At 46.4% G+C, this 26,987-nt stretch overlaps 1 protein-coding gene across 2 annotated transcripts in view; it reads left to right on the top strand.

Annotated features, from left to right (window-relative positions):
- The window catches only part of KCNQ3 (potassium voltage-gated channel subfamily Q member 3), a 217,361-nt gene that overhangs the window by 186,548 nt on the left and 3,826 nt on the right, over window positions 1-26,987 (top strand). Inside the window, exons 8-13 of one of the 2 annotated variants that reach the window (XM_053250573.1) lie at window positions 909-965; window positions 13,978-14,165; window positions 15,159-15,261; window positions 19,912-20,043; window positions 21,627-21,725; window positions 23,685-23,769. In XM_053250573.1, the coding sequence (XP_053106548.1) occupies window positions 909-965; window positions 13,978-14,165; window positions 15,159-15,261; window positions 19,912-20,043; window positions 21,627-21,725; window positions 23,685-23,769 (664 nt within the window). The remainder of the gene's footprint in view (window positions 1-908; window positions 966-13,977; window positions 14,166-15,158; window positions 15,262-19,911; window positions 20,044-21,626; window positions 21,726-23,684; window positions 23,770-26,987) is intronic. The other variant, XM_053250572.1, reaches the window with a different exon arrangement.

Here is a 26,987-nt window from a genome sequence, read left to right as displayed (position 1 = left end):
GGAAAGGTTATTATATACACCAAAGTATCCAAACACTTAGAAAATAGTGACCACACATTTTGTTCCATCACTCCACTTCTACAAGGGCTAGAGCTTAGGTTTTATTTTTTTAAAAAATGAAAGCTGGGGATCTGTGTTAGGGTTAGCTTCGAATCCCCATTATTTCCTATTGCTGAAATAATCAAAATCAGTAAAAACTAAAAAAATATATATATCATTAAAAATCAAGTGTCCCAACATCTTAAAATGTGGTTGATAGGTGGCACCCCTGGGGACCTACCCACCACCCAAAGTTGGTGCCCCTAAGACCTTGTTAAGTGGTCCAAATAAATCCAAATCAAATCAAATACAAATCGAACCTGGGGAGATTTGGATGGGGGTGGGGGTGTAGATTTGGACCCAAAACAAATAATGGGTGATTTCATTTTAAAAAATTGATTTGTGCACATCTCTACTGATTTCAGAATATGAAATTGGCAGGCATCAGATTCAGGAAGACAAGAGAAAGTCATTCTTCATGTAGAATTTGCATGGAATTAATTGCATTGAATTAATTCATTGAATGTGCTGCCATGAGGAATTGTGATGGAATTTGGTTTTGACAGGAATTGAAGATAGATCTGTCAGTGGGTACTGGGCATGATGACTACATGTTCAGAAGGAGTAAGCCACTAAATACCAATTGCAGGGGAGGGCTCTTGCCTTCAACAGGCCTGGTTATGGGTTTTCTGGAAGCATGATATAACTTTAAAAGTTTGCATTTTTAGCATTTCTTACTGAGAACAGAAACTGGGTCATGGGAACTGGTCTTTCCTGTAATCCTGTTCCCACCCTTTTTCTTTAATGATTCCTCATATTTTCATAAATTAACATTAACCACTCATGTTGACATTTCTTTCACTTTACAGTAATGTCATGTTTAGTAGGGAAGCATTCTTTGGATCAAGCGTCACCAGAAAACTTAGGTACATGCATTTGAGTAATAGCTGAATTTTCCCTATACGCTGCATGCCATTCTCTGCCTGCAATCTATCCCCTTTTTTATTTGGTAATTTTTACTACAGTAGTTGGTTAAACCACTTCTGGGAGGCGGGGTGTTAAAATTGTCTAGAGCAAAACAAACAAACAAAACCCTACAAAAAACCAAACCACTGATTTATAAAAACTGATTTTATTCAATGGTAACATAAGAGGCAGAATATAAATCCAGGTCTGCACAACCTGTGGCCCACCATGTTACAGTTTGGGGGAGGCTATACCTCAGTGGCAGAGCACCTGCTTTCAGTAGCGGTCCATACTAAAAAGCTGGAGGGACAGAACATAGGAACATAGGCAGCTGCCATCTAGCTGAATCAGACCATTGGTCCATCTAGCTGAGTCAGACCATTGGTCCATCTAGCTCAGTATTGTCTACATAGACTGGCAGCGGCTTCTCTAAGGTTGCAGGCAGGAGCCTTTCTCAGCCCTATCTTGGAGATGCTGCCAGGGATGGAACTTGGAACTTTCTGCATGCAAGCAGGCTTATGTTCTTCCCAGAGCAGCCCCATCCAGAGGCAGAGCCACCATTGTGCGAATGGGTTCATAGAACCCAGGCTGCCAATGAAAAAGGCTGCCGAAGCCCACATGGGGGGCATGGCTCGGGCTCCAGAAGACCCCCCCCAGTGAGCTCTCTCCCATCCATTTGCTGCCTGGCAGCCTTTCTTTATTTCCCTTTCTCTGGAGGGAGAGAATGAGAAATAAAGGCTGTCAAAATGGACGGGGGAGAACTCCAGTCCCTGAGCCATGCCCCCGTGCACGTGACATCAAACACATGGGAGGTTACTAGAGGGGCCGCCAGGCAGGGCCGGATAAAGGCCACCGTTTGGCTGGCTCCGCACCTGTCCCCATCCCTGGAGGGGAATATCTTACAGTGCTCACATGCAGTCTCCCATTCAAATGCAACCAGGGTGGGCCCTGCTTAGCAAAGCGGGCAATTCATGCTTGCTACCACAAGACCAGCAGCTGCTCTCTCTGTGCCTTCTGGCCCCACCCCGGCTGTAAATGAGCCATGAGGGGTGGTCACTTGAGGGCAGGGAAATCCTCAGCCCTTCTCATTTGCCCGACTGGGATTTCTCTCCCCTACCGGATGAATGACCAGCCTGCACCGTTCAATTACAGCAGGGGCAGGACCAGAAGGCAGCAAGAGAGTGGCTACCCAGTTATTATGGGTTGCTACTGCCTGCTTTGCATGCAGAAAGTCTCAGGTTCAATTCCATTAAAAGGATGGGAAAGGCCCTATCTGAGATCTTAGAGTCAGAGTTGATATTAGGCAAGGTGGCCCAGTTCAGTAAATGGTAATCGGCTTCATAGGCTGCAAGTTGTGCAGACTTCTATGAACACTCTGATCACTGGATGGAGGAACAACCACTGTGTTTGGGGAGGGGGAAGTTTTGAAGGAGATCATAGACCCATTCACACATTATGCTCAGCACTCATACAATGAGTGTTCAAAGCACAGATCTGTACACAGATACAGCCATTCACACGATATGTTGGATGCAGGCACAGAAGTACACTTCCTATCTGTAACATACATTTGAAGGGCTTGTATCCAGGTTCACTTTTAAAATGAACACAGGTATGGTCATTCACACAAACACATGCATGAGTAATTTCTGAATCGGACTCATTATAGCACAATTATCAGGTCTATCATGAATGATTCTGAATATAGCACAGTTTTCAAGTCTATCATGAACTGAGTCAGACCCTTGGTTTGTCTTGCTCAGTATTTTCAACACTAGCTGGCAGCAGCTTTCCAAATAGGTATTTCCCAGCCTGACCTGAAGATGCCAGGGAGTAATCTGGAAACGTCTTCATACAAATTTGCTTGGCCACTGAGCTATATCCCTTCCCCAAGGAGAATCCTCCACCAAGAGGCATCCATAGGGGATGCTAGATGTGCCTTCTGTACAACAGTTTGCAAAGCTCTTGTGTGGGAACAGTCCTACTGAATGTCATGGGCAAGTCTGCTCTGGGAGCATTATTTGGAACTGCTTTTCTTGCACCAGGCATGGCAAAGTGAAGTCATGGGAGACCAGCCATCCACCTGTTTGGGGGGAATAGGAATTATACAATCAGATGTGCTCCATATTCCGAGATGGATTTTTTTCTCTGCTTTTACTTGGAGAGATCCAGTGTTCCTTCATGCCACATGGAAGACTGGGGCTAATTTCCAGCACAAAGAGCCTCTGTTGTTTTCAAGACAGCTCTGAGGTGGTGTGTGGTCTCCGCTCACAACCTTCTTTGGGGAGGGCTGTAGTTGCAACCCATCAGTCTGAAGGCACCCCATTGGTTATGTATGGCCGGCCACCAGACAGGAGCGGCCCTTCCATGAGGCAGGGCAAGGAAGCTGCCTTGGTCCGTCTTGTTGGTCCATCTTGTGTACTGTCTGCTCTGAGTGGCAGAGGGTCTGCAAGATTTCAGGCAGGATTTTCTCCCAGCCCCACCTGGAGATGTTGCCAGAGATTGAACCTGGAACCTTCTCCATGCCAAGCAGATGCTTTACACCTGAGCTACAGTCCTTGGACCTCCCCTTTGTACTATGGCCAGGGTCTTTCTCAGCCTGACCTGGAGATGCCAGAGATTGAGCCTGGAACCTTCTGCATGCACAACAAATGCTCTACCACTGAGCTATGGCTCCATCCCCAGCTCCATCCCCAGCTGTGGGGGCCAGGGCCAGTTTTCCAGTCAGCAAAGTGAACAAATAGCTCTTTGCTGGACATGTTGTTATACAATGTGCTCCTTTCCTATCTCCATAGTGAGGATCCCCCCCCCACAATGTTGCCTTTTTAAAGCCATTTTTGTCTAATGTATTATCCTCCCATCCATCCTAAAAGTACTGAATCCATTTGCAAGCTGATTTGTCCTTTGAACCCAAGACATGTGAGGTACCGGATCTCCTCATCTCAAAGATGCATCTATATCGTACTGATTTTGTGTATGTGAATGGCGCTGTTTCACAATATGTCTGACATCCCTAGAGGGTGAGGAATTAACCAGGAACTGTCAGCAATTTGGGAGGGGGGGAACTATTAGGATAGCTTAGCTGAGCTTAATGTATTACAAATGAGCAGCAAGAGAAGAGCACGAGTGATTCCTCTATTCATGCTTTCTATGTGACATGCAAAGAGAGTTTACATGTGTGTCTGCTCACAGCAAAATGAGTGAGATCTCAGTATGGGCGTGCATCTTGACCACCGGAGAGTGTATCATCACCGTTGTCACGAGTGACAGGCTCACTCAGTGGGGATGTGTACAAAAGCAGTCCTAAGAAATGGGCAGTGGAGAAAAGCCAGACTCCGCAACATCTCTTTTCCCCCATCTGATTTTGACCCATGGCCCTTGGCCCTCCTGTGAATTTTGCTGTAGGAGCCATCAAGTGGGAGCAGGAAGCCAGGACTCCAGCCATGGATCAGATCTAGGGAATGGGTCAAGCCATCAGTCAGAACAAGCCAAGAGTCTGCCCCCACCCCCCAAACTTTACATTCTTTATAGTGCTTCCAGTTGAGGACAGTTAATGGCCAGCCTGATGAGTGGAGTCATTACAGTACCTGGGAACCCTTTATTACTAAGGGGGCACCCTAACTGGTGTTTCACATGGGTCAGCTGAGACTTCCTGGTTCCAGCCCTGGGACATCTGATCCCTCCCTCCATCTCTTCCTGGATATCTTGAATAGCCAAACCCACTAAAAACAAGGTGTGGCTCAGTGAAGCTGATCTCAGCCATGTTGCAATGGGCATTTTGCTAATGTAGTAAAAATCAGAGCAAGCATGGGTTGTCTTGTGTTCCCAGTTTTAAGGCTGCAAAATCAAAGAACCTAGCTGCTATATTTTTGCTCAGCTGTTACTCCTCCTCTGCCGTCCCGGAGGTGATCCGACAGATTGAAGGAGGAGGCATGCTTTGCTCTGCCATTTGGCTTAATGCTCCTGTTTTGTTTTGTTTTGTTCTGTTTTCTCACCCAACCATTATTTGGCTAAGGACTTGGGAATTAGACAATGAACAGGGGAATGTCTGGCTTGCATGCAGAGAAGAAATTGCATTCGGCTGTTGCATGAGTGATACGAAAAGCTTCTTAGAGTTTAGCTATGGATACACTTCGGAGGTGAGAATTAGACCTCCAGTACTTTCCCCTTTATATTTAACTCTCAGATATGCTATGCTTAAGTGTGTTGGGGAGTGATATCCTATGAAGCTGGGGTAACAGTGGTTAATAACTGTCTCACTTAAAATGTAAGAAATGGTTTCTTGTAGTGGATAAGACTAGAATTAGATGTCACAATTGCTGTAGGGTTGCTGCTGAAAATGGCAGCCCCACTCCCCCCCCCCGCATATAGTAAAACTTAGATAAGTTTTACTTATCTGTGCATTTCCTCACCCCTGCCCCACTTCCAGGGGTGGCCCAAAATATTGTGGTGCCTGAGGTGAGGCACCAAATGTTCCCATGCCCCTGGTGGCAGCCAGCTTCCTTTGGAAATCAACTTTTGCAAGCTTTGAAAGTGGCATGGGGAAGTGGCAGAAGGGAAGCTCGCCAGCAACCTCCTCTCCTCTCCTCTCTTCGTACTTCTTGCAAGCTTTGAAAGTAACGTGCGGAGAGGTGCTCCTGGCAAGGTTTGCAAGGGTAAGATTGGTCCCAACGGGCAGCTCTGATGGTGGTGGGAGGGCATTTTGTCACCCTTCTGGTGCCCCAATAATGTGCCACTGGAGGTGGCTACTTCACCTTACCTCATGAAAGGGCTGCCCTTGCCCCCCAAACGTTGACTGATAGAGGCAGAAGAACTAAGATGAAGTCAGGACACAAATACATTTTACTATACATTTCAGGTGGCCCTTATTACCCATGGTCCTGGCACCCACAGTTTTACATAACCGCAGTTGAGTCATAGGGACCCAGTTTGTTTATTTGTGGGGCAAAAATAGTATTATTTTTTGTCTATCTGCAGTTCTTGAGAGGCCGGAAATGACTTGCTGATGTCATTTCCTGCCACCATTTTGTTATGCTGAGCCATTTCGTGGCTCTTTTCTGTTTTTAAAATATCCCCCTCAAAAAGGAACAAAAATAGGAGTATTGATTTGGAGGTTTTGGAGGCATAGCTGGAGAGCAAGGTACTGTGCTTATTTATGCACCTTGCCCCTTTTCTTGTGATCTTCAGCACAGGAACCTAACCCTCCAGTTCCCATAGGGTTACGGTTCTTTTATTTGTGGTTTCATTATCCATGGAAATTGGCAGGAACGGAACCCCTGCAAATAATGAGGGCCACCTGTACAAAAGAGGAGAACCTGACCTACACACCCAACTTTGTCACAGCACCATCAAGCTCTGCTGTAAATGTGTGATCTGGGAAGTCCCTGGTTCAGGTCCCTCACCTCAGCGATGAACACACAAAGTGGCGAACGCCAATGCTCTCTCAGCCCCAGTGCCTCATTCCTTTACTTTTACAGTCCTAGAACCAACTATGGTTAGCATGGCACCAGCACTTTTCTAGCCAAATCCGGCCCAAATCAGTTGGCAAACCCTCTTCAAATCATGTTTGCAAGCTTGCTGCTAACCACTGTTAGCAAAAATTTCAGTGCTGACATCATATTGATTATCTCAGGGAAAGAAAGAGGGAGAGGAATGCCCAAGCAAAAGGAAAGGCATGCACCAGCTTTTGGGGAGCTCCCTGTTGTCTAACCAGACTTAGGCAGTTGGCATTGTTCCATCTGCCAATTTGTGCACCTAGAGTTTATCATCTGCTTAAGCATTTATTATCTGCTTTATTATCTAAACACCCCCAAACTGGATTGAGTGTTACACTTTTTGAATTATTTATTTGAACAATTTAAGGACTATAGATTAATGTCTGTTCTATGCATTTGTTCTGTGCCATGAATGTATTACGGTTTTTCTTCTTACATTCTTTGACTAATGGATATGCTGGAGTAATGATACTAGTGGAATAATGCTACTTTGTTCATACACTTTCTATCACTGGGGCATGAACTATTTTGCATATTAGCTTCTCTAGTTCATACATAACTTGTTGAGTTGCCTTTACCTCTCTAGACTTCTGTGTCACCACACTTTTGACTGAGTGTAGAATTCTTGTTTGCGGAAAACGTGATAGTCTTGCCATCCACTGTGTGATGGTCCTCTTTGGAAATATCTGTGCCACAGTAAGTGCCCAATGTGTTGACTAGAGTCACTGTGCCATTCAGGAAAAAGGTGGATCCACCATGTGAACTCATGTGAACTGTTGAGCAGTCATAATTGTGGCATCCCCTCAACAGCGAGGACTAGAACCAACCAATGGGAAGACGCAAGTTACTCATTTTTGCTTGAGTTGACATTCCGAATTCATGTCCTGCAGCACAGTGGTGGTATGAACACACAGCCTTAACTATGCCACCCTAAAATAGGGTGACCATTACCAGGCTGAACCGTAGTTTGTGCTTATGTGGAGTGCACATAAGAGGTGTGCAGAACCACCGGGTTCCACTCAGAAGGTGGGGTGCAGCTAAGACTTTCTGCCAGACTTAACCAAATCCACTGAACCTTCTACTTTGCATTCTGGAATCCAGTTCAGATGGTTGTTAGGTGTCACTGTTCCCACGTGACAGGACTTGAAGATGAATGCAGGCCACACTAAGCCTTTGGACACATTCATGGAGGCCTCCAGGGTGTCATATTGCATGAGGAAAGAACTGTGAGGAGGGACATGTACTGAAAGCATCGGCACTTACACTCTTGGCTCCCTGTGAGAACTGCCGGTAGCCCGAGGTGGCGCCTTGATGGCGAACCCACCTCTTAAATGAGGTGAAGGGAGCAAGCCCTCCCTTAACCCTATTCACCTGACTGTGTGCAGCACTGGCTGCTTTCAGCTGGCACTACAACACTAATGAGTGCCCATCCATCCCTGGGGGGACCCGCACAATGGACTGTGCACTGGTGTGGTACATTGTAGGATTCCCTGGGGGCAGGATGATGCATCCTGGCCCCTGCGCTGCCAGGGGCAGCAGCGGAGCGTCTTGGCGCATAATCCATGCGCCCAGCAACATCCTGGTGATCATCTGCAGCGAAGGGAAGGTTATGTAGCCGCCCTCCCTGCCCGCCCTCCCAAGCAGTTGTGTGAATAGGCCCACAAAGGCCTAGGGACTTATTGGACCTGAGCCTACCAATACAGGATGTATCGGGGCCAGACTGGGGCTGTGTGCAGCTGCACTTGCACCAGATCTGGGAGGGTTGTGGGGTTGTTGTTGTTGTTGTTACCCACTGCTTCTGTTGTTCATTGCTGGGTCTGAAGTGGGAAGCTGCTATTTCCTGTATGCCTCTGGCAGCAGGCAGAAGATATTACTCCATTGACCAGACTAAGGCAGAAGGCCTTATACCAAACTTAGCCACTCCAGAGGCTTCATGGTGCCTACCAGTCTCAGGGCCTATTGCTACACAGAAGGCTCAGGGGCCTGGGCAGAGAGGCCTAGGGAGCCCACTAGACGGAGTCATTTCAGGGCATGCAAATCCCAGTTCAAATCCAGAGTTCTTGGCATATAGTAAATTTCAGTTCTATTTTAAGCCCAATTCTGTCCTGCCTGGAATGACACATTCCAGTGCAAATTACAGTTGGGGCAGAATTCCACACCACTCCCAGTGCTCATATGTTTCCAGTGGCAATCGGTGACTCTAATGCAGCTTGCACTGTTTCTGCGTTTCCTATAGGACTCTCTCTGTCTCTGCATTCCACTAGAAGTTAACTTCATACTGCCACAAGGGGGTGCTAGGCTACTGGATTTATTGATACTGGAGAACTGAAATCACATTGTGCATGGCAGAAAGAAAAGAAGCAAGTGGAAAGTTCTCCCTCAAGGTTTACCCTGATGCTTCACTTCCCAACCAAAGGGGGAAATTAGTAACTAAGAAAAGATGAGATAAGCAGAGAAAAGCAATGGGTGAAGAAAAGTAGCCATCAGTTCCTACTTCCCTGTGTGTTGGTTTCCCACCAGCTTCCTCTGTGTACTTCTAGGGGAGTCTACAGTATTTTCGCCTGTCACAGCTTGGCTTACATGTCACTACGTTCCCTGGATGTGTATAACATGAAGCCAAGATCCAACCCTCTTCTCCCTTCAAGAGTTGCACAAGGGCAATATATGGGAACAGGGAGCCCTCTTGTTTCTTTTTCTATGTAAACAGCTTTGAGAACTTTTGTTGTTGTTGAAATATTTTACATATTTTTCAATTTTAATACCACCTTTCATAAAATTTCCCAAAGTGGTTTACAAAAGTTAAAATACAATAAGCTCCATAAAAACCACATTTAAAACCTTAATATCAGTTAAACAGTAAAAACCATAAAACACCAAAATACAACCATAAAAAAAGACAGACAGAAGCTGGAAAGCTGAGAGACCCAGGAGCCCCTAAGGGGTAAAAGCCTGATCAAATAAAAAGGTCTCTAGTTGTTTTTTAAATGCAGCCACAGATGTCAAATTGCAGACATTAACTGGGAGATCATTCCAGAGCCTGCGAACAACAAGGAGAAGGCCCTGTCCCACCTGCACCACAATTTAGCCTCTCTCAAAGGTGAGGAGCACATGGAGCAAAGGACCCTCTGTCAGCCTTGTTGGGCAGGAGAAGCCCTTGGGAGGAGGCCATCCTTCAGGTATCTGGGACTCAAACCATTAAGGGCTTTAAAGGTAATAACCAGAACCTTGAATTGGATATGGAAATAAATTGACAGCCAGTTATTCTTTCAAAATAAGTGTAATATGCTCCAAATGAGCAGTTCCAGAGTGAACCCTGTCAGCTGCATTCTACACCAACTGAAGTTTCCGAATTTTCTTCAAGGGCAGCCCCACGTAAAGCACATTGCAGAAATCCAGTTGCAACATGACAAAGGCATGGGTAACTGTAGCCATATCTGCCTTCTCGAGAAAGGGACACAGCTGGCACAATAGCTGAAGCTGTGCAAAGGCGCTCCTGGCTACCACCTGCACCTGAGCATCCAAAAGCAGAGCCGGGTCCAGCAATACGCCAAAGCTGTGCACTTGCTCCTTCAACAGAGTACAGCCCCATCTAGAGCTGGTTGAATCACCCTATCCTGGCTTTTCTACTGACCAATAGCACCTCTGTCTTATCTGGATTCAACCTCAGTTTGCTAGCCCACCTCTAGAACATCATTGCCTCCAGCCCTCGGTTCAGGACATCCACTGCTTCCCTAGGATCTGATGTCAGGGAAAGGTAGATCTGAGTGTCATCTGCATGTTGATGACACTTCAGTCCAAACCTCCTGATGACCTCTCCCAGCAGTTTCATGTAGATGTTAAACAGCATAACGGACAATACTGAGCCTTGCGGTACCCCAGAGGCCAAGGAGTTCAGCAGAAGTCCCCAGCACCTCCTCCTCCCAAAAAAGTATCAGAACCACTCCAGGGCACCACCCCTGAACCCATACTTGAGAGGCGGTCCAGAAGGATACCATGGTAGATGGGACTGAACACCACTGAGAGGTCCAGTAGAACCAACAGGGACCCCTCTGTAGTTCCCAGCATAGGTCATCCACCAGGGTGATCAAGGCAGTTTCAGTCCCAAACCCAGGCAAAAGCCAGATTGAGAAGGATCTAGACAATTTGTAACAAACGAATGTAATTTAACATTCATCAGTTAACCCAGGGGTTCTTAAACAGAGCCCTTTCTCATGAGCAAGAGGGCTTGCTAGGAGGAAGCCTTAAAAAGCTTACCTCCCTACAGATGTCCGAGGACTCCTTCACCAGATGGATTGGCTGCCCAGACAATTACTAGCTGCTGCCGGTAGCTTGGAGGGTTGGGGTGCCAGGATAAGAACATAAGAACAGCCCTGCTGGATCACATCCAAGGCCCATCTAGTCCAGCATCCTGTTTCACACAGTGGCCCATCAGATGCCCCTGGAAACTGAGAGGCAGGAGGGCATGCCCTCTCTTCTGCTGTTACTCCCCTGCAACTGGTACCCAGAGGCTGGAGGTGGCCTATAGCCCTCCAACTAGTAGCCATTGATAGACCTCTCCTCCATGAAATTATCCAAACCCCTCTTAAATCCGCCATCCAGCTTGTTGGCTGTCTCCACATCTCGTGGCAGAGAATTCCACAAGTTGATTATGCGTTGTGTGAAAAAGTACTTCCTTTTGTTGGTCCTAGATTTCCTGGCAATCAATTTCATGGGATGACCCCTGGTTCTAGCGTTATGTGAGAGGGAGAAGAATTTCTCTCTAACCACTTTCTCCACACCAGGCATGATTTTATAGACCTCTATCATGTCTCCCCGCAGTCATCTTTTTTCTAAACTAAAGAACCCCAGGTGTTGTAGTCTTGCCTCATAAGGAAGGTGCTCCAGGCCCCTGATCATCTTGGTTGCCCTCTTCTGCACCTTTTCCAGTTCTACAGTCCTTCTTTAGATGTGATGACCAGAATTATACGCAGTACTCCAGGTGTGGCCACACCATAGCTTTCTATAAGGGCATGATAATATTAGCCACTTTATTTTCAAACCCCTTCCTAATGATCCCTAGCATGGAATTGGCCTTCTTCACACCTGCCACACATTGAGTCGACACTTTCAACCACGCTGTCCACCACGACACCAAGATCCCTCTCCTGGTCAGTCACTGACAGCTCGGATCCCATCAGCGTATACATGAAGTTGGGGGTTTTCGCCTCTGAACCGCATTTGCCATTTTGTCTCCCACTCCCCCAGTTTGGAGAGATCCTTTTGGAGCTGCTCACAATCCATTTTGTATTTCACTACCCAAAAGAGTTTGGTATCATCTGCAAATTTGGCCACCTCGCTGCTTATCCCTACTTCTAGATCATTTATGAATACCAGTCCCAGTACAGATCCCTGGGGGACCCCACTTCTTACTTCCTTCTATTGCGAAAACTCTCCATTTATCCCTACCCTCTTCTTCTTGTCTTTCAACCAGTTAGCAATCTACAAATGTACTTGTCCCCTTATACCATGGCTGCTAAGTTTCCTCAGGAGTCTTTGATGAGGAACTTTGTCAAAAGCTTTTTGGAAGTCCAGGTATACTATGTCCACTGGATCACCTTGATCCACACACTTGTTGACACTCTCAAAGAGCTCCAAAAGGTTGGTGAGGCAAGATTTCCCTTTGCAGAAGCCATGCTGGTTCTCTCCCAGCAGGGCCTGTTCATCTATGTGCTCTACAATTTTATCCTTGAGGATGCTTTCCATCAATTTGCCTGGAATGGACGTTAAGCTAACCGGCCTGTAATTTCCTGGATCGCCCCTGGATCCCTTTTTGAAAATCGGTGTTACATTTGCTACTTTCCAGTCTTATGGTATAGAGCCTGATTGCAGAGATAAGTTATATATTTTAGCAAGGAGGTTGGCAATTCCACATTTGAGTTCTTTAAAGAGATGGATGCCATCCAGCCCTGGCGATTTGCTAGTTTTCAGTTTTTCCAGACAGTTTAGAACATCATCTCTTGTCACTTCTATCTGACTCAGTTCTTGAGTGTTAGCAATAGCAATAGCACTTACATTTATATACCGCTCTATAGCTGGAAGCTCTCTAAGCGGTTTACAATGATTTAGCATATTGCCCCTCAACATTCTGGGTACTCATTTTACTGACCTCGGAAGGATGGAAGGCTGAGTCAACCTTGAGCCCCTGGTCAGGATCGAACTTGTAACCTTCTGGTTACAGGGCGGCAGTTTTTACCACTGCGCCACCAGGGGCTGGTGGTACACATGTGCAGGAGTGTTGTGGGTGATGTGTTGCCCCACCCCCTGGACCTCCCATAATGTACCATGCCCTTGCAAGGTTCATTATGTGGATCCCCCCTTCCCTCCCCAAAGCTGGCCAGGAGCCCTGCCGTCTACCAGAAGAGCAGAATAACAGGGTTAGGAGAGTGTTTCCTCTCCCAACCTCATTTAGGAGGGTGGCTCTGGAGGCGGGTTTGCCGCCATGGTGCCACCAGGATCAGGCCCGCCGGCGGTACACATGTGCAGGCAAAATTGGGCTGGGCTTCCTTAGCCTGGTTTTGCCTGTGTGTGTGAATAGCTTTTATGTGTTTGGCTGAAGGCCATTGTGACTGGGGATGTTGGGAGTTGTAGTCCAGCAACACCTGGGGACCTAAGTTTGAGAACCTCTGAGTGAATTGATCATTTAATAATAGTTGATTGCACTCCCCACAGAAATCTGAGTTTTGGCAACCTTGCTGTCCTTCAAGAGAGCACTTCAGATTTATTGTATTTGTCTGGCCTTCCGAGGTTTCAAAATTGTTTTAGATGGTTTTAATTCTGTGATTGTTTGTGTTACTTCTTGTTGTCTTTTAAATGTAAACTGCCCAGAGCTATCAGATCATGAGACAGTTAAAAAATAAAACAAATAAATAAATCCTTAGCCAGCTGACAGCCCCACAAGCATTTCTTGCTGTGTACAAGGTTGCCTAGCTAGGCCCTGCCATTGGTGATGTTGGGAACTTCTACCCAAGGCCCAAAAGTGTAGGGACCTACTGGAATGGCTGCCATCTTGGTCATATAAAATCTCGGGGGTATGTCTTCACTTCAGGCTGAGTGTCAGCTGGGATGAAGGTCGCATGTGTTGCCTCAGACCCATGAGGGCCCCTCACAAAGAGTGTGCCCAGACTTGTGCCTAACCCCCCAGCATTCTCTTGGTAACTCTTGGGGCCACTGTTGGCAGGCTCAATAGAGTGAGGATGATATTGGAGAGCCCACTGGCAGTATCTTATGTGGGCACCTACAAAAACCCTGCTCAGTGGTATGTAATCACATATACAGACATTCACAAATCCCATCTGTAGTCATTTTATGCTTCATGGCACCTTCTTGTGTCTGTTTGCTTGGTGTATTGTGCATTAGGAGCACCTTGAAATGCAGGTTGACGTTAAAGATTGGGAGTAACATGAGGGGAAAAAATGATCCCTTTTCCTTATTTTTTTAGCCAAAAACTGGGTCTCTTGGATCGGGTTCGTGGTACCAATACTAAAGGAAAGCTATTTACCCCTCTGAATGTAGATGCAATTGAAGAAAGTCCTTCTAAAGAGCCTAAGAGTGCTGCCTTGAATAATAGGGAGCGTTTTCGCACTGCATTCCGAATGAAAGCATATGCATTCTGGCAAAGCTCAGAAGGTAAATGTTCATGTTCCTTCAATTTATTATTTTAAACATTCCCAGATTATTTCACCAACCGTCTTCTGTTCATTTCCCCCCTGTATCTCTTCCTAGCATTGCGACTAAAGATGAATGGAATGTTGCACAATTTCTCAATTTGGAAAAGTCTGGATATTCTATTTTGTTTGTCATAGGAACATAGGAAGCTCCCTTATACTGAGTCAGACCATAGGTCTATGAAGCTCAGTATTGTCCACACTGACTGGCAGCATGTCTCCCAAGTTTCAGGCAGGATCTTTCCCAGCCCTACCTGGAGATGCCAGGGATTGAACCTGGAACCCTCTGTATGCAAAGCAGATCCTTTACCATTGAGCTACAGCCCCATCCTCTAAGCATTATATATTACAGCAGACAGTGCTCACACATGTATTCACCCATCCAAATGCAAACCCAAGTGAGCCCTGCTTAGCAAAGGGGGCAATTCATGCTCATTACCACAAGACCAGCTCTCCCCCGCAAAGCCAGGATGTTCAAATTCTGACTCTAAAATATGAGGAGCATTTCAGTGGATTTTTAACCATCTGTAAGGATAATGGGGGGAAGCCTCAATTTAAGGTGCATAATAGAATCCAGAGAAGCAAGTTGTTGGCAGCAGACACAGTTGTGAGAGGGTGCAAAATGGGTGGTGGACTGCCAAATGTGAAATTAAGTCATCAAAAGGCTGCACAGATTCAGATGCTTTTATGGCAGGTTCTTTTGTTTTCATTTCATTCATCAGCCATACCAGATTGTCCTTGTAACAAACCATCCACTCACACCAGTTTCTGGAAGAAACTCCTTGGAGGACTCCTTAGGGAACATTCTTAATCCTATGACCTGTTCTGGGGGGTGAGGAGTATCATCCAAAGTGAAAATCATGGCCCAATGTGAGATATTGTATGAGAAGCCTATATTGTTCTGAAATCTTCTGTGTCTGTCTTTTACCATGTGGATGATTGGCTCACTTTTTAGATGCTGGAACTGGGGATCCTTTGGCGGAAGATAGAGCATACAGTAATGAACTCCTCATTGAAGACATGATCCCCACACTGAAAGTGGTCATCCGAGCTGTCAGGTAAATTTCATGTATGTTGTGTATGCTGAATTTGCAGATTTCTTATGATCATATTCTACAGCTTGGGAGACATTCAGATAAGAAGGGGCCTGTTGAGTCAGACCAACGGTCCTTCTAGTCCATTATCATGTCCCCTGAAGTAGTCATCCAGGTGCCAGTGTCACTGCTGCTGCTGCTATGAATATTTATATAATGCTTTTCAACCAAAGTTCTCAGAGTTGTATACATAAAATAATAAATAAGTTGGCTCCCTGTCCCAAAAGGATCGCAATCCTATATCTGGTGGATACCAGCAACAGCCACTGAAGGGATGTTGTGCTAGGATTGGACCCTGCATAATAAGTACCTCTGTCTTCTTTAGATCCAGTCTCAGTTTGTTATCCCTCATCCAGCCCATTACTGCCTCCAGGTAAACATTTAGGGAGGTTGTGCCTTCTCCTGACGATGATCCCACATGGAGAGATAGATTGGGTGTCATCAACATACTGATAACACCACACACCAAATCTCCTGATGATCTCTCCCAGCAGTTTCATGTAGATGCTAAGAAGCATTGGAGACTGTATGGATCCCTGGGGATGCCATGTAAAAGTTCACATTTTGAAGAAATATAAGGTTTCTTAACAACTACTGAAGAAATGCTGTGTTGGGGTTGGATAGAGACAGTTGCTCTCCCTCTGTTAAATATAAGAGAATCCCCATTTTAAAGGGTGCTTCTTTGCCCAGTTGGCAGGGGTAAACTTGAAGTTAGCATATGAAATTAGCATGTGGTCATCATGACTCAATGTGATGAGAACCAGTCTGAGAAAACATATTGTATTCATCCCGGGTGTTTGCAAATACACAGTTGTCCTAATTGATGAGTCTTTTGTTGGTGCTATGCAGATTTACTTATGGGTAGTCCCACTGACTTTTGTGACGCTTACCTGCACGATCTGGGTGATCTGAAAGGGCAACTCCTAGGCAACTTGCAAATGTGTATTAGCATTATTAGCACTAGCTTCACCCTGAAATACGCAGTAGGTAGCCAGAAGCGCACTGTTTTTTTGGCATTACCTAGTGCTACACTCCTGCATATGTGCTGTACTTCAGACGATAGTCTCAGCATAGCTGGCATGGTTTAAAATGGTGAAACCATAACCAAGAACCAATCATACATGGAAAACTAAAACATGAGAGGTGGGGTGCTGGGGAGTTTGGCATAGAAGGGCAAAGGGAAGCCAAAGGCAGTGAGGAAGACCAGGGGCTAGCTGAGAGGCCGGGGACCTTCCCCCCCATCTAGATCTGCCTGGCCTGAGCCAGGAGATTTGCCAAGCTGGCCCTGCCTCCTCCCTTCAGCCTTGACCAGCAGAGGAGACCTACTGCGGGCGGATCCTTCTGCCAGCCTGAGCCTGAACCGCTGTCCTGATTGCCCTGACGAGCTGCATCTGTGGGGGCCATTTCCATCAGCAGAGCTGGGGTGCTGGGGAGTTTGGCATGAAAGGGCAGAGGGAAGCCAGAGGCAGTGAGGATGACTGGGCTGGGGGGCTAACTGAGAGGCCAGGACTCTTTTCCATCTGAAGCTCCCTGGCCGCCTGAGGGGGCCGGCCTTTGGTGTGGGGCTGAGGTTTGAGGGGAAGTTATGTTCGAGGTCCTCTAGTTTTTAATTTCAGTGTTTTGTTTTAGTGGTTTGTGCCAGGCTGTTCACAGGGATGTGTCTGGGCTCTCTTGTTAAGGATGGAGCAGGGGTGGGCACGTTCGATGAGATTGGGGCAGCTGTTTCAGTAATGGTGGGGAATAGAGGATCGGGCATTGGCAGGCCAGCACGCCGTTACAGGGGAAGGGAGTCCAGTAATTTAATTACTGTTTCCCCTTCCCGCTGACCTGTCAACTCTCAGGCCTCAGTGAGTAGTTCCAACTCTCCACTGAACCTAACCGGGCTCCTTCGTAATGCCAGTTCAGTTCAAAATAAGATGATGATGATGATGATGATGATTACATTTATATCCCGCTCTTCCTCCAAGGAGCCCAGAGCGGTGTACTACATACTTGAGTTTCTCTTTCACAACAACCCTGTGAAGTAGGTTAGGCTGAGAGAGAAGTGACTGGCCCAGAGTCACCTAGATAGTTTCATGGCTGAACGGGGATTTGAACTCGGGTCTCCCCGGTCCTAGTCCAGCACTCTAACCACTACACCATACTGGCTCTGGATGATCAAAATCATCCATGATTTGATCATGGATTATGGAGCCAACCTGGCTTGTATAATTGAGACTTGGTTGGGGAAAGCTAGTAGTCCTTTTTGGGCCCAGCTTCTTCCCCCAGGGTACTCTGTTGCTGAGCAGGTATGGGGAAGTGTGTGTGTGGGTGGAATGGCTGTGGTCCATAAGAATAACATCTCCCTTATCGGGATCCCTGTGAGATAATTGACTTATATTGAGTAGATGTACCTTAGATTGGGTACTTGGGATAGATTGGGGATTCTGTTGGTGTACTGCCCACCCTGCTGCCTAACAGACTCCCTAACTGAGCTGACAGAGCTGGTCACTGAGTTGGTGTTGGAGTCGCCCAGCCTTTTGGTGCTGGGTGATTTTAACGTCCACTTTGAGATTGGCTTGTCTGGTGCTGCTCAGGAGTTCATAGTGGCCATGACAGCTATGGGCCTATCCCAATTAGTCCTACACATGTTGCTGGTCACATGCTGGATTTGGTCTTTTGCTTGAATCAGGTGGGGTGTGTGTTTGTCTCCATGTTCCATGGGTGGGGTCTCCTGTAGATTCCCTATTGTAATGGACGGACCACTTCCTGGTTTAGGTTGGTCTCACGTCTGAACACTGCAGGGGTGGTGGACCTGTTAGAATGGTCCGCCTAAGAAGGCTGTTGGATACAGTAGGATTCCAAAGGGCCTTGGAGGGTTTTTTAGGACTGATCTGGACTCCAGTATTTCTGCAGGACCAGTTAGGGAGATGTCCAGCAATCCCTCTTGAAATATTAGATTGGATCAGCTTCAGTTTGTGACTGCTGAGGATGTGGTCAAGCTGCTTGGAGCAGTACAGCCTACCACATGTTCTTTGGATCCTTGCCCAAAATGGCTGATTTCATCTTGCAGGGAGGTTGTTGGAGCTAGCCTAGTTGCTATCATTGATACCTCACTGAGGGAGAACAAGATGCCACCTTGTTTGGAGGCAGTGGTTAGACACCTTCTTAAGACGATAAGACCCCTTCTCGATCCCCTGGTGTTGGATAATTATAGGCCGGTCTCCAGCCTCCCATGGTTGGGTAAGACAATTGAGAGGATAGTCGCTAATCAGCTCCAAGTGGTCTTGGAGTAAACGGATTATCTGAACCCATTTCAAACTGGCTTTAGATTGGGCTATGGGGTTGAGATGGCCTTGGTCGGCCTGGAAATTGACAGGGAATTGACAGAGAGAGTATTTCTGCTGGTTCTTTTGGATCTCGCAGTGGCTTTTCGATTCCATCGACCATGGTGTCTTTCTGGATCACCTGAGGGAGTTGGGGACAGGAGGTACTGTTTTACAGTGGTTTTGCTCCTATGAGTTGGGTAGATTCCAGATGGTGGCGGCTGGTAATGGGAGCTGTTATATGGAGTCCCTCAGGGTTCCGTTTTGTCACCAATGCTTTTTAACATCTACATGAAACCAGTGGGTAAGGTCATAAGGGGATTTGGTGCTGGGTGTTATCAATATTTTATTTATTTTTATTCATTTATTTATCAAAAATTTTCACCGCCCCAAACTTTAATCTCTGGGCAGTTTACAGGAATATCAAACAAGTGAAAACACAGAGAATAAAAACCTTAAAACAATTGAAAGCCACAGTCAGATTAAAAGGCTTGGATGCAGAGATAAGTCTTTAAGTACTTTTAAAAAGTTGTCAGCGATGGGGAAGCTCTTATATCAGCAAGGAGCACACTCCAGAATCTCGGGGCAGCAACAGAGAAGACCCATCCCTATGTGGCCATGATCTAGCTCATGATGATGAGCCAGATTACAGCCGTCCATAAACGTTTAAACTAAAAGGCCTGGGCAAATGAAAATGTCTTCACTTGGTGCTGGAAAGACATCTGGTTCAGCACTAGGAGAGCCTCTCTGAGGGAAAAATTCCAGTATTGGGATTTCTACAACAGAAAAATAGCCTGTCGGGGATTTCCTATCTGCCGCACTTCCGTAGGTGGAGGGACCCAGAGAAGAGCTTCTGAAGTTGATCATAGTAGCTGGTCAGCTTCATGTCAGAGGTGATTCTCGCACAATCTTGATACCAAGCCATTTAGGGTTCTAAGTGTTAAGACCAGCCCCTTACAGTAGGCCCAGAAAGGACTGGGACCCATTACAGTCAGGTTAAGATGAGCAAAATGTCCTCCATTGGTTTCGTCCCCATTAGTAAGCAGGGTACTGTATTTTGTACTACCACCATTTCCATATGTTGGCTGCCCCACGTACAGCAAATCCCTATGAAGTAGTTTGTTTTCACTGCCCTGAAGCCAGCAGCAGGTCAAGTCCAACTGAGGCCATGTTGGCAATAGGACAACTTTATATTGTCATGTGACAGTCTGATACTGGATGGTGAGCCATACACAATATCTTTTCCTATCAGAATGGCTGGAACCAGCAAAGGGAAGCGTCACTAATAAATATTCTCTTCTCGTCCCAGAATACTACAGTTCCGCCTCTATAAGAAGAGATTCAAAGAGACTTTGAGGCCTTACGATGTAAAGGACGTGATAGAGCAATACTCAGCAGGGCACCTTGACATGCTTACCAGAATCAAATACCTTCAGACAAGGTAAGGTGCACTAACAGGGTAGATAGTAGGTTGATGGAGATAGGCTCAGAACTCCTCATTGTGGACTGGACCAGGGGCTCTCAACCTTTTGGCCATTTTGGCTGGGGATGATGGGAGTTGTAGTCTAAAAACATCTGGGAACCCAAAGTGGGAACCCCTGGACTAGACAAGTTGATGGGGTTGCCAACTCATGTACCGGTGCGGGTTCAAGTGCCTTTGACAGCTGTACGGCAAGCAGATATTATCAGAAAGCACAGCTTTCTACAGAAAACAGAACTGTGCAATCAAGGGCATTTTTACAAGGACATTGGAGATGGATGGTCTCAGGCTAGAGGATACTTTCAACAGTATCAAGGGACACATTTACATACATTACCTGAGTAGTCCTTACGTCTACCTGGAAGGTAGGTCAACATTATTATTTGAGGAGTGCCTGAAGCTGAGAGAGTAAGGGTGGACAGACATCTTTTAACTCTTTATTCATACTTTCAACAAAGTGCAAAGGCAAAATACAGTTAACAAAAAGATCATGTCCAGTTCTGGAAGAGAAATATAAAATATAACTATAGGAAATGAAGGTTACCAGGTAAATTAAATTTCACATACACATACATTTAGCCAAATGTGTCTTTCTCAAAAGACTAACATTCTAAGTATGATGGAAATATTTGAAACGCTTATTTACAAATACAGGCAAACCTCATTATACGCGGATTTGATATCTGCAGATTCACATATCTGTGGTCGGGAAAAAGACACCCAACTTCGGCATGTGCGGCGGGGGGGCGGGATGTATCTGTGGGTCGGAGATGGCCGGAAAAGACAATGGAGGTCATTTCTGGCCCCCATTTTGTTTCTCGGAGCAACAAAATGGCTCCCATTTTTTAACCCAAAAAGGCTATTTTCAGCCAATTTTGGGGAATTCCAGGGGCACGGCTCAATGCGGGGGGAGCAGCAAAGCATGGTAAGGAGCTTCCCCCTGCATTCCACCCCCCATTTGTTTGAAAATTGGCATTTTTTCCTCATTTTCCCGGCAACCGGGAACCCAACCCCAATTCCCCATTCACTCACTCAGTGCCTCGAAAGTTGCGGTTTCCATATCCACTGTACAACTGTGGAATGGAACCCCCATGAATATTGAGGTCCTCCTGCTCAAAATACAATGCATGTCTGTTCAGACCTCTCTCCTAAAATAGTCTATCTGTCCTTTAAAGTCTCCTGATGGGTTCATGGCAATGGTGAAATTTGAAACACTTTTTTCCTCAGTTCCTTTGCTGCTACACTAGGCAAGTTTTCATAACTGTGCAGAAACCAACCAAGCAGTGGATGCTGGTGGAGAACACAGAATAGGGAATGGACTTTTCTCCAGGTCCAGCCAGAGCTGACCTCCTGTTGTTGTTGTTGTTGTTTAAAACATTTATATCCTGCTTTCGGATTGGTCCTTCAGGGTCACTTGCAATGCTTTTTTTAAAAGTGAGTTTTTAATTTTATTGCTGTATATCCCTTGGGAAAGGGCAGGTTATATATTGAAAGAATGAATGAACCACAGCCTTCCATCATGTCATATTTTTGTCTTCTTTCAGAATAGATATAATTTTTGCACCTGGACCTCCATCCACTCCCAAGCATAAGAAACCCCAAAAGGGAAGCGCCTTCTCTTACCCTACACAACAGTCCCCAAGGTGAAACTATCTTCTTTGCACTGGTAACAGACTTGCATGTTTCTGTCTTTTTCTTGGTCCACTATCTTGGGATCTAGCCCGGGAGTTGTGCTGCTGCCCGCAGAATTGGCAGGGCTGTGCAGCCTGCTCCAGAGAGGAGGCATGCCTTGCAATGCAGCACACCAGCATGACCCCAGTCATGAGGCCAGAGAGGGGAGGTGGCTTCCAGACCAAGGCAGAGAAGAGAAGTACAGAAGTTCCATTGCACAGGCCGTGGGGGTGCTTCCCCTTCTATGGCTCAACCAGGAAGTCTCCTGAGAGGTGGGAGCCTATTGCCTAGTCTTTTGGCAGGACGGATGCCCCACCAGAAAAGCAGAAGAAGAGAGGGAACCCCCAAGTTCATCCTTTATTAAGCATGATGCCTTTCCAATAAAAACGTTGTTCTTTTTCAAGGGCACTTTCAGATGCAAAAAACCCCAAACCAACCACCAAAAACCTCTCATGGCCAACAGTAGAGTTGGCATGAGATATTATTTGGGTTTTGCCTCCTTTTAAAAATTGTTTTTTATGTTTTAGTATGGAAAATGCCCTTGAAAAAGAATAACCTTCTATCCAAAATGCTCTCACCAGGCTTGATTTTGTGAGGCAGCTGGGGATTCCCTCTCTTTTTCTGCAAGTCTGACAACAGGCATTCAACGGGTTTCGAGCAGGAGTCTCTCCCAGCTCAACCTGGAGATGCTGTCAGGGGTGGAACCTGGGACTTCCTGGATGCCAAGCAGGTGCTCTCCTACTGAGCCAGGGAACCGATTGCATCTGACCGAGCGAGATGGCCAGATTGTTCACCCCCAGTGGACACAGAGTGGGAAGAGACCAGGCCAGGAGAGTGAATCATGGAGAGATCCAGTGGGTAGCCCCCTCTGTCAATGGCTGGGTGGCTCACAGGAGCCGTTCTTACTTAGAGCCCTAGAGTAATATAGTTTTAAATAATTTCAATATTGGGTTTTAATGTTTTTAATCACTTAAATGCTTTTAATTGTTAACTGATTTACTGTTTTAAATGATTTTAATTGTAAACCTCCCAGAGACACAGGTTTTGGATGATATAGAAATATTTTAAATAAATAAATAATACTGTTGCTGCACACAAGCATATCCCAGCACATGAATTGGGAATGACCGACTGAGTGGGCTCGCTTGTGCTTTTATATGGGGAACATGACCGGCCTCCATAGATTTGCCCACTTTATTTTATTATAATCCCACCTCTCCATTTTCCAGTGCCCAAGGGGCTCACAACACATCATAACAATATAAAACAGACTACAGCAATATAGAAATAACTTCCCACATAAAAGCAGCCAAGAAAGCAACAGAGCAGTAGTTAAAAAGGGAACAGGGGAAAAAACCCAATAAGCCCCCTTAAGTGAGACACGATAGATTTGCAGCAGTGGGATGGATCATAGAATGGCAGCATTGGAGGGGTCCTGGAGGCCATCTAGTCCAATCCCTTGCGTAGTGCAGGGAATCCATAACTGAGCATCCTCAGCAGATGGCTGCCTAGCCTCTGCTTGGAGGCCTCCAGCAAGACAAACCCCAGCGCCCTGCTAGGTGAGATGCTGGTGAGCTAACAGCCTAGCCAAGACTTCAGGAGTCTGTAGACCAGCTCCTTTGGCAGGCAGATGCTGAGATTCCGCAGTGCACAACAGTTAGACGTGGTGACTGCACCACAACCAACCAGTCTCCATCCCATCCCATTGGAAACCACGTTAAGTTAGCTCAGGTATCCATTCTTTTAAATCAGGAAAATGCATAATAATGCCAGTATCCCAATTGGCATGTAATGACCAGATTATTGTTGTTATTATTATTATGTTGCTGTTTTTGCAGAGAGCTATCCAGAACATGTTGCGTGAATTATTTGTGATCTATAAACAGAGAAATTTTTGCCTACCTGTAAACTGGATCTTTTTTCACTTTTAGGAATGAGCCGTACATAGCCAAAGCATCCACAGTAGATCCTGAAGACCAAAGTATGATGGGCAAGTTTGTCAGAGTTGAAAGACAGGTACGAAATCCTCAGCTCTTTTCATTATTTTTCCCCCCTTTGGATGTAAGAAGTAGTGATGAGCCTGGACTGTTCCGGAGGCCATTCTACAGGCCTCTGGACCGGTCCAGACATGGGCGGTTCGGGTGATTCGGGGGAGGTCCTTTAAGAGCGGGGGGAAGGTTTACTTACCCCTCCCGCTGCTTTCCCCCTCCGGCGCCCGTAGTTCTGTTAATAATTGGGGCGACAGGATACCTCCCTGCCACCCCTTCATACGTTTTGCTGCTGCTGCTGGCTACACGCAAAAGGCTTCAATAAATCTTTAGTGCTTGCGCACGTTGTGCGCACGCTTCGTGTCTCCGCCATGTGCATATGCGCATGTGTCGCAGAGACATGAAGTGTGCGTGTGACATGTGCGTGCGCTACAGGCTTATTGAAACCTTTTGCAGCGTAGCCAGGAGCAGCAGCAAAACGTAAGAGGGGGCAGCAGGGAGGTATCCTGCCGTCCCAATTATTGACAGAACTACGGGCACCGGAGGGGGAAAGCAGCGGGAGGGGTAAGTAAACCCTCCCCCCGCTCTTAAAGGAACCCCCCACCCCAGTGCCGGACTGCAGTTCCATGGTTCCGTGCACACCCCTAGTATGAAAATGCTGAATCAGGCCATTGGTCCATGTAGCTCAGCTCTGTCTACACTGATTGGAAGTGGCTCTCCAGGGTTTCGGACAAGGGCTTTCCCCAGCCCTATCTGGAGATGGCAGAGACAGATCCTGAGGGTTTTTTGCATGCAAAGCAGTGCTTTCCTGCTGAGCTGTGGTCCTTCCCCTGTGGGCCTTTAAAACTGCAATTTTGTATCGTGTTTATACTGATGACCTGCTTTTTAGCCTACTTCCCTTAAGGGAAGTAAGCTTATGAGATCACCTGGCATTCTGTGTGTGTGTGCCCATTCCCACCATCAACTTTGCAATGCCTGGAGCAATATGAACCAAATTGGGTACAGTTGTAGGGGCCCTCAATGGAGTAGTTTGTGATGATGTCATCCACCCCAGTTCAAGATGGCAGACGTGTGAACATTTGACGCGCTAGTGGGCTAACTTGTGAACTGCCTAATGGATTTGAATCCCATTTGGTACAGTTGTAGTGAGTGACACATAGGGACACCTCAATGGCATGGTTTTTAATGATGTCACCCACCCCAATTCAAGATGGTGGATGCATGAACATTTAGGCGCAAGTGGGCTAACTTGTTAAATGCCTAACCAATTTAAATCAATTTTGGTACAGTTGTAGTGAGTGATACATAGGAACAGCTCATTGACATAGTTTATGATGATGTCACCCACCCTGATTCAAGATGGTGGACGTGTGAACGTTCAAGGCTGAAGTGGGCTAACTTGTGAGGATGGTAATTATCAATTATGATTATCGTGAGTTCTCACCAGAACAACTTGTCCTATAGTTGACTACATAAGTTACTACATAAGTTACATTACTACGTAGCCCCTGCTTACTTGGCAAAGAGGCACCTTTCAACGTGGTGATTCTCTTTATTTAGCAGGGGGAGAGTAATTGGCCCTATCCACCCCCAGCACAGTACCTCCAGTGACTGTTGCTGGTGTCTATCTTGTGTTTCTTTTTAGATTGTGAACCCTTTGGGGATGGGGATCCATCTTATTTATTTATTATTTCTGTGTGCAAACCGCCCTGAGCCATTTTTGGAAGGGTGGTATAGAAATTGAATGAATGAATGAATGAGAAAGCTCTGGAAGACTTGGACAATCCAAACGTCCTTAAAGTTCAAGTTCAAGCAGTTCAAATCCGATCTCTTGATCTTCTGCCTTCAACAATTTGGTAATTTCCAGATGCGCAGTTGGTGCAGTACTCAAAACTATCAATAGCATAGATCACCTTAAAATGGATTCGATGAATTCCTGGGGCATAGGTTTAAGAAACAGGAGCTGCCTTATACGGAGCCAGAACATTGGTCCATCTATCTAGCTCAGTGTTGTGCACACTGACTGGCAGCAGCTCTCCAAGGTTTCTGACAAGAGTCTTTCCCAGCCCTACTTGGAGATGCCAAGGATTGAACCTGGGACCTTTGTGCATGCAATGCAGATGCTCTCCCACTGAACTTCAGCCTAATCCCATCTTGCTAGCTATGATAGCCAATAATGGAATTCATTGTGCAAAGGGAGACATCCACTGATTAGTCATGGCTGGAAAATTCAGTGTGCCATTGAATACCAGTTGCCCAGGTACAACAGTGGGGGTGGGCTAGAACTTCTAGCCCTGCATGTGACCTTCCTGGCACCTGAGTTGTCTACTGTGAATGGCCACCGTGAATAGCAATGTACCTTTGCTCTGATCCCGTAGGGCTGCCCTTATGTTCTTACAATGGCCAAATGTTAGAAATAAACACTGGGACAGTTGTTTCCACTGTGTCCTGCTGGTGAGCTTCTCAGAGACACCTTGTGTAGGGTGCCATGCCACATAGTGAGTGTTTGTGGAAGTTCCTGCACCAGGGGGTGGGGTGGGAGAAGCAACTGGGGTGTAAGTGAGGCAGCATCTAGACCAGCTGATCATGTGGAACTGCTTGAAGAGTAGATCTCAAAAGTGAAAGTCTCTTCCTCCCTTTATAACTTTAATATGGAGACACTTGTGCATGATTGGTGACGGCTTTGAAACCCCAGTGGTTCACTGGTTCTCATTGGATAGTCAGGGACAGATCCCCCATAAGGCAATATGAGGCAATCGCTTCAGGCACTGGATTGGGATGCTATTTTTGGGGTGCAGTAGAATACATCCCTGCCTCCCCCGATGCCCTCCGATTTAGCAGTTTTAGTTGCACTATCAATATCCGTATACCACCTGAGCCCTGCGGGGGGAGGAAAACTTGTTATTCGCCCCTAGCAATGCCTCTGCTTCATCGAGGGAGCACCTTGTTTGCCCCTGTCCTTCTTGCTTTCTTCTCCCTCTGCTGACAGGAAGGCAATGGACAGGCATGTACAGCAGGCAGAGGGAGCAACACACCCTTTCCTTGTATGCTACCTCCAGTCATTGCTTATGGATGGACATGAGCTGCAGGGAGGTAGCAAGGGAGCGCATTGCTCTTTCCAGCTCCCATCCTCCAGCAGTGTACCCCTCCCTCCCTCCCTCCAGCTCACATCTGATGGATGGACATGAACTGAAGGAAGGAAGGAAGGAAGGAAGGAAGGAAGGAAGGAAGGAAGGAGCACTCCAG

Source organism: Hemicordylus capensis, chromosome 4 (assembly GCF_027244095.1).
Source record: "Hemicordylus capensis ecotype Gifberg chromosome 4, rHemCap1.1.pri, whole genome shotgun sequence".
Lineage (NCBI taxonomy): Eukaryota > Metazoa > Chordata > Lepidosauria > Squamata > Cordylidae > Hemicordylus > Hemicordylus capensis.
This window is presented reverse-complemented; position numbering and strand designations above follow the sequence as displayed.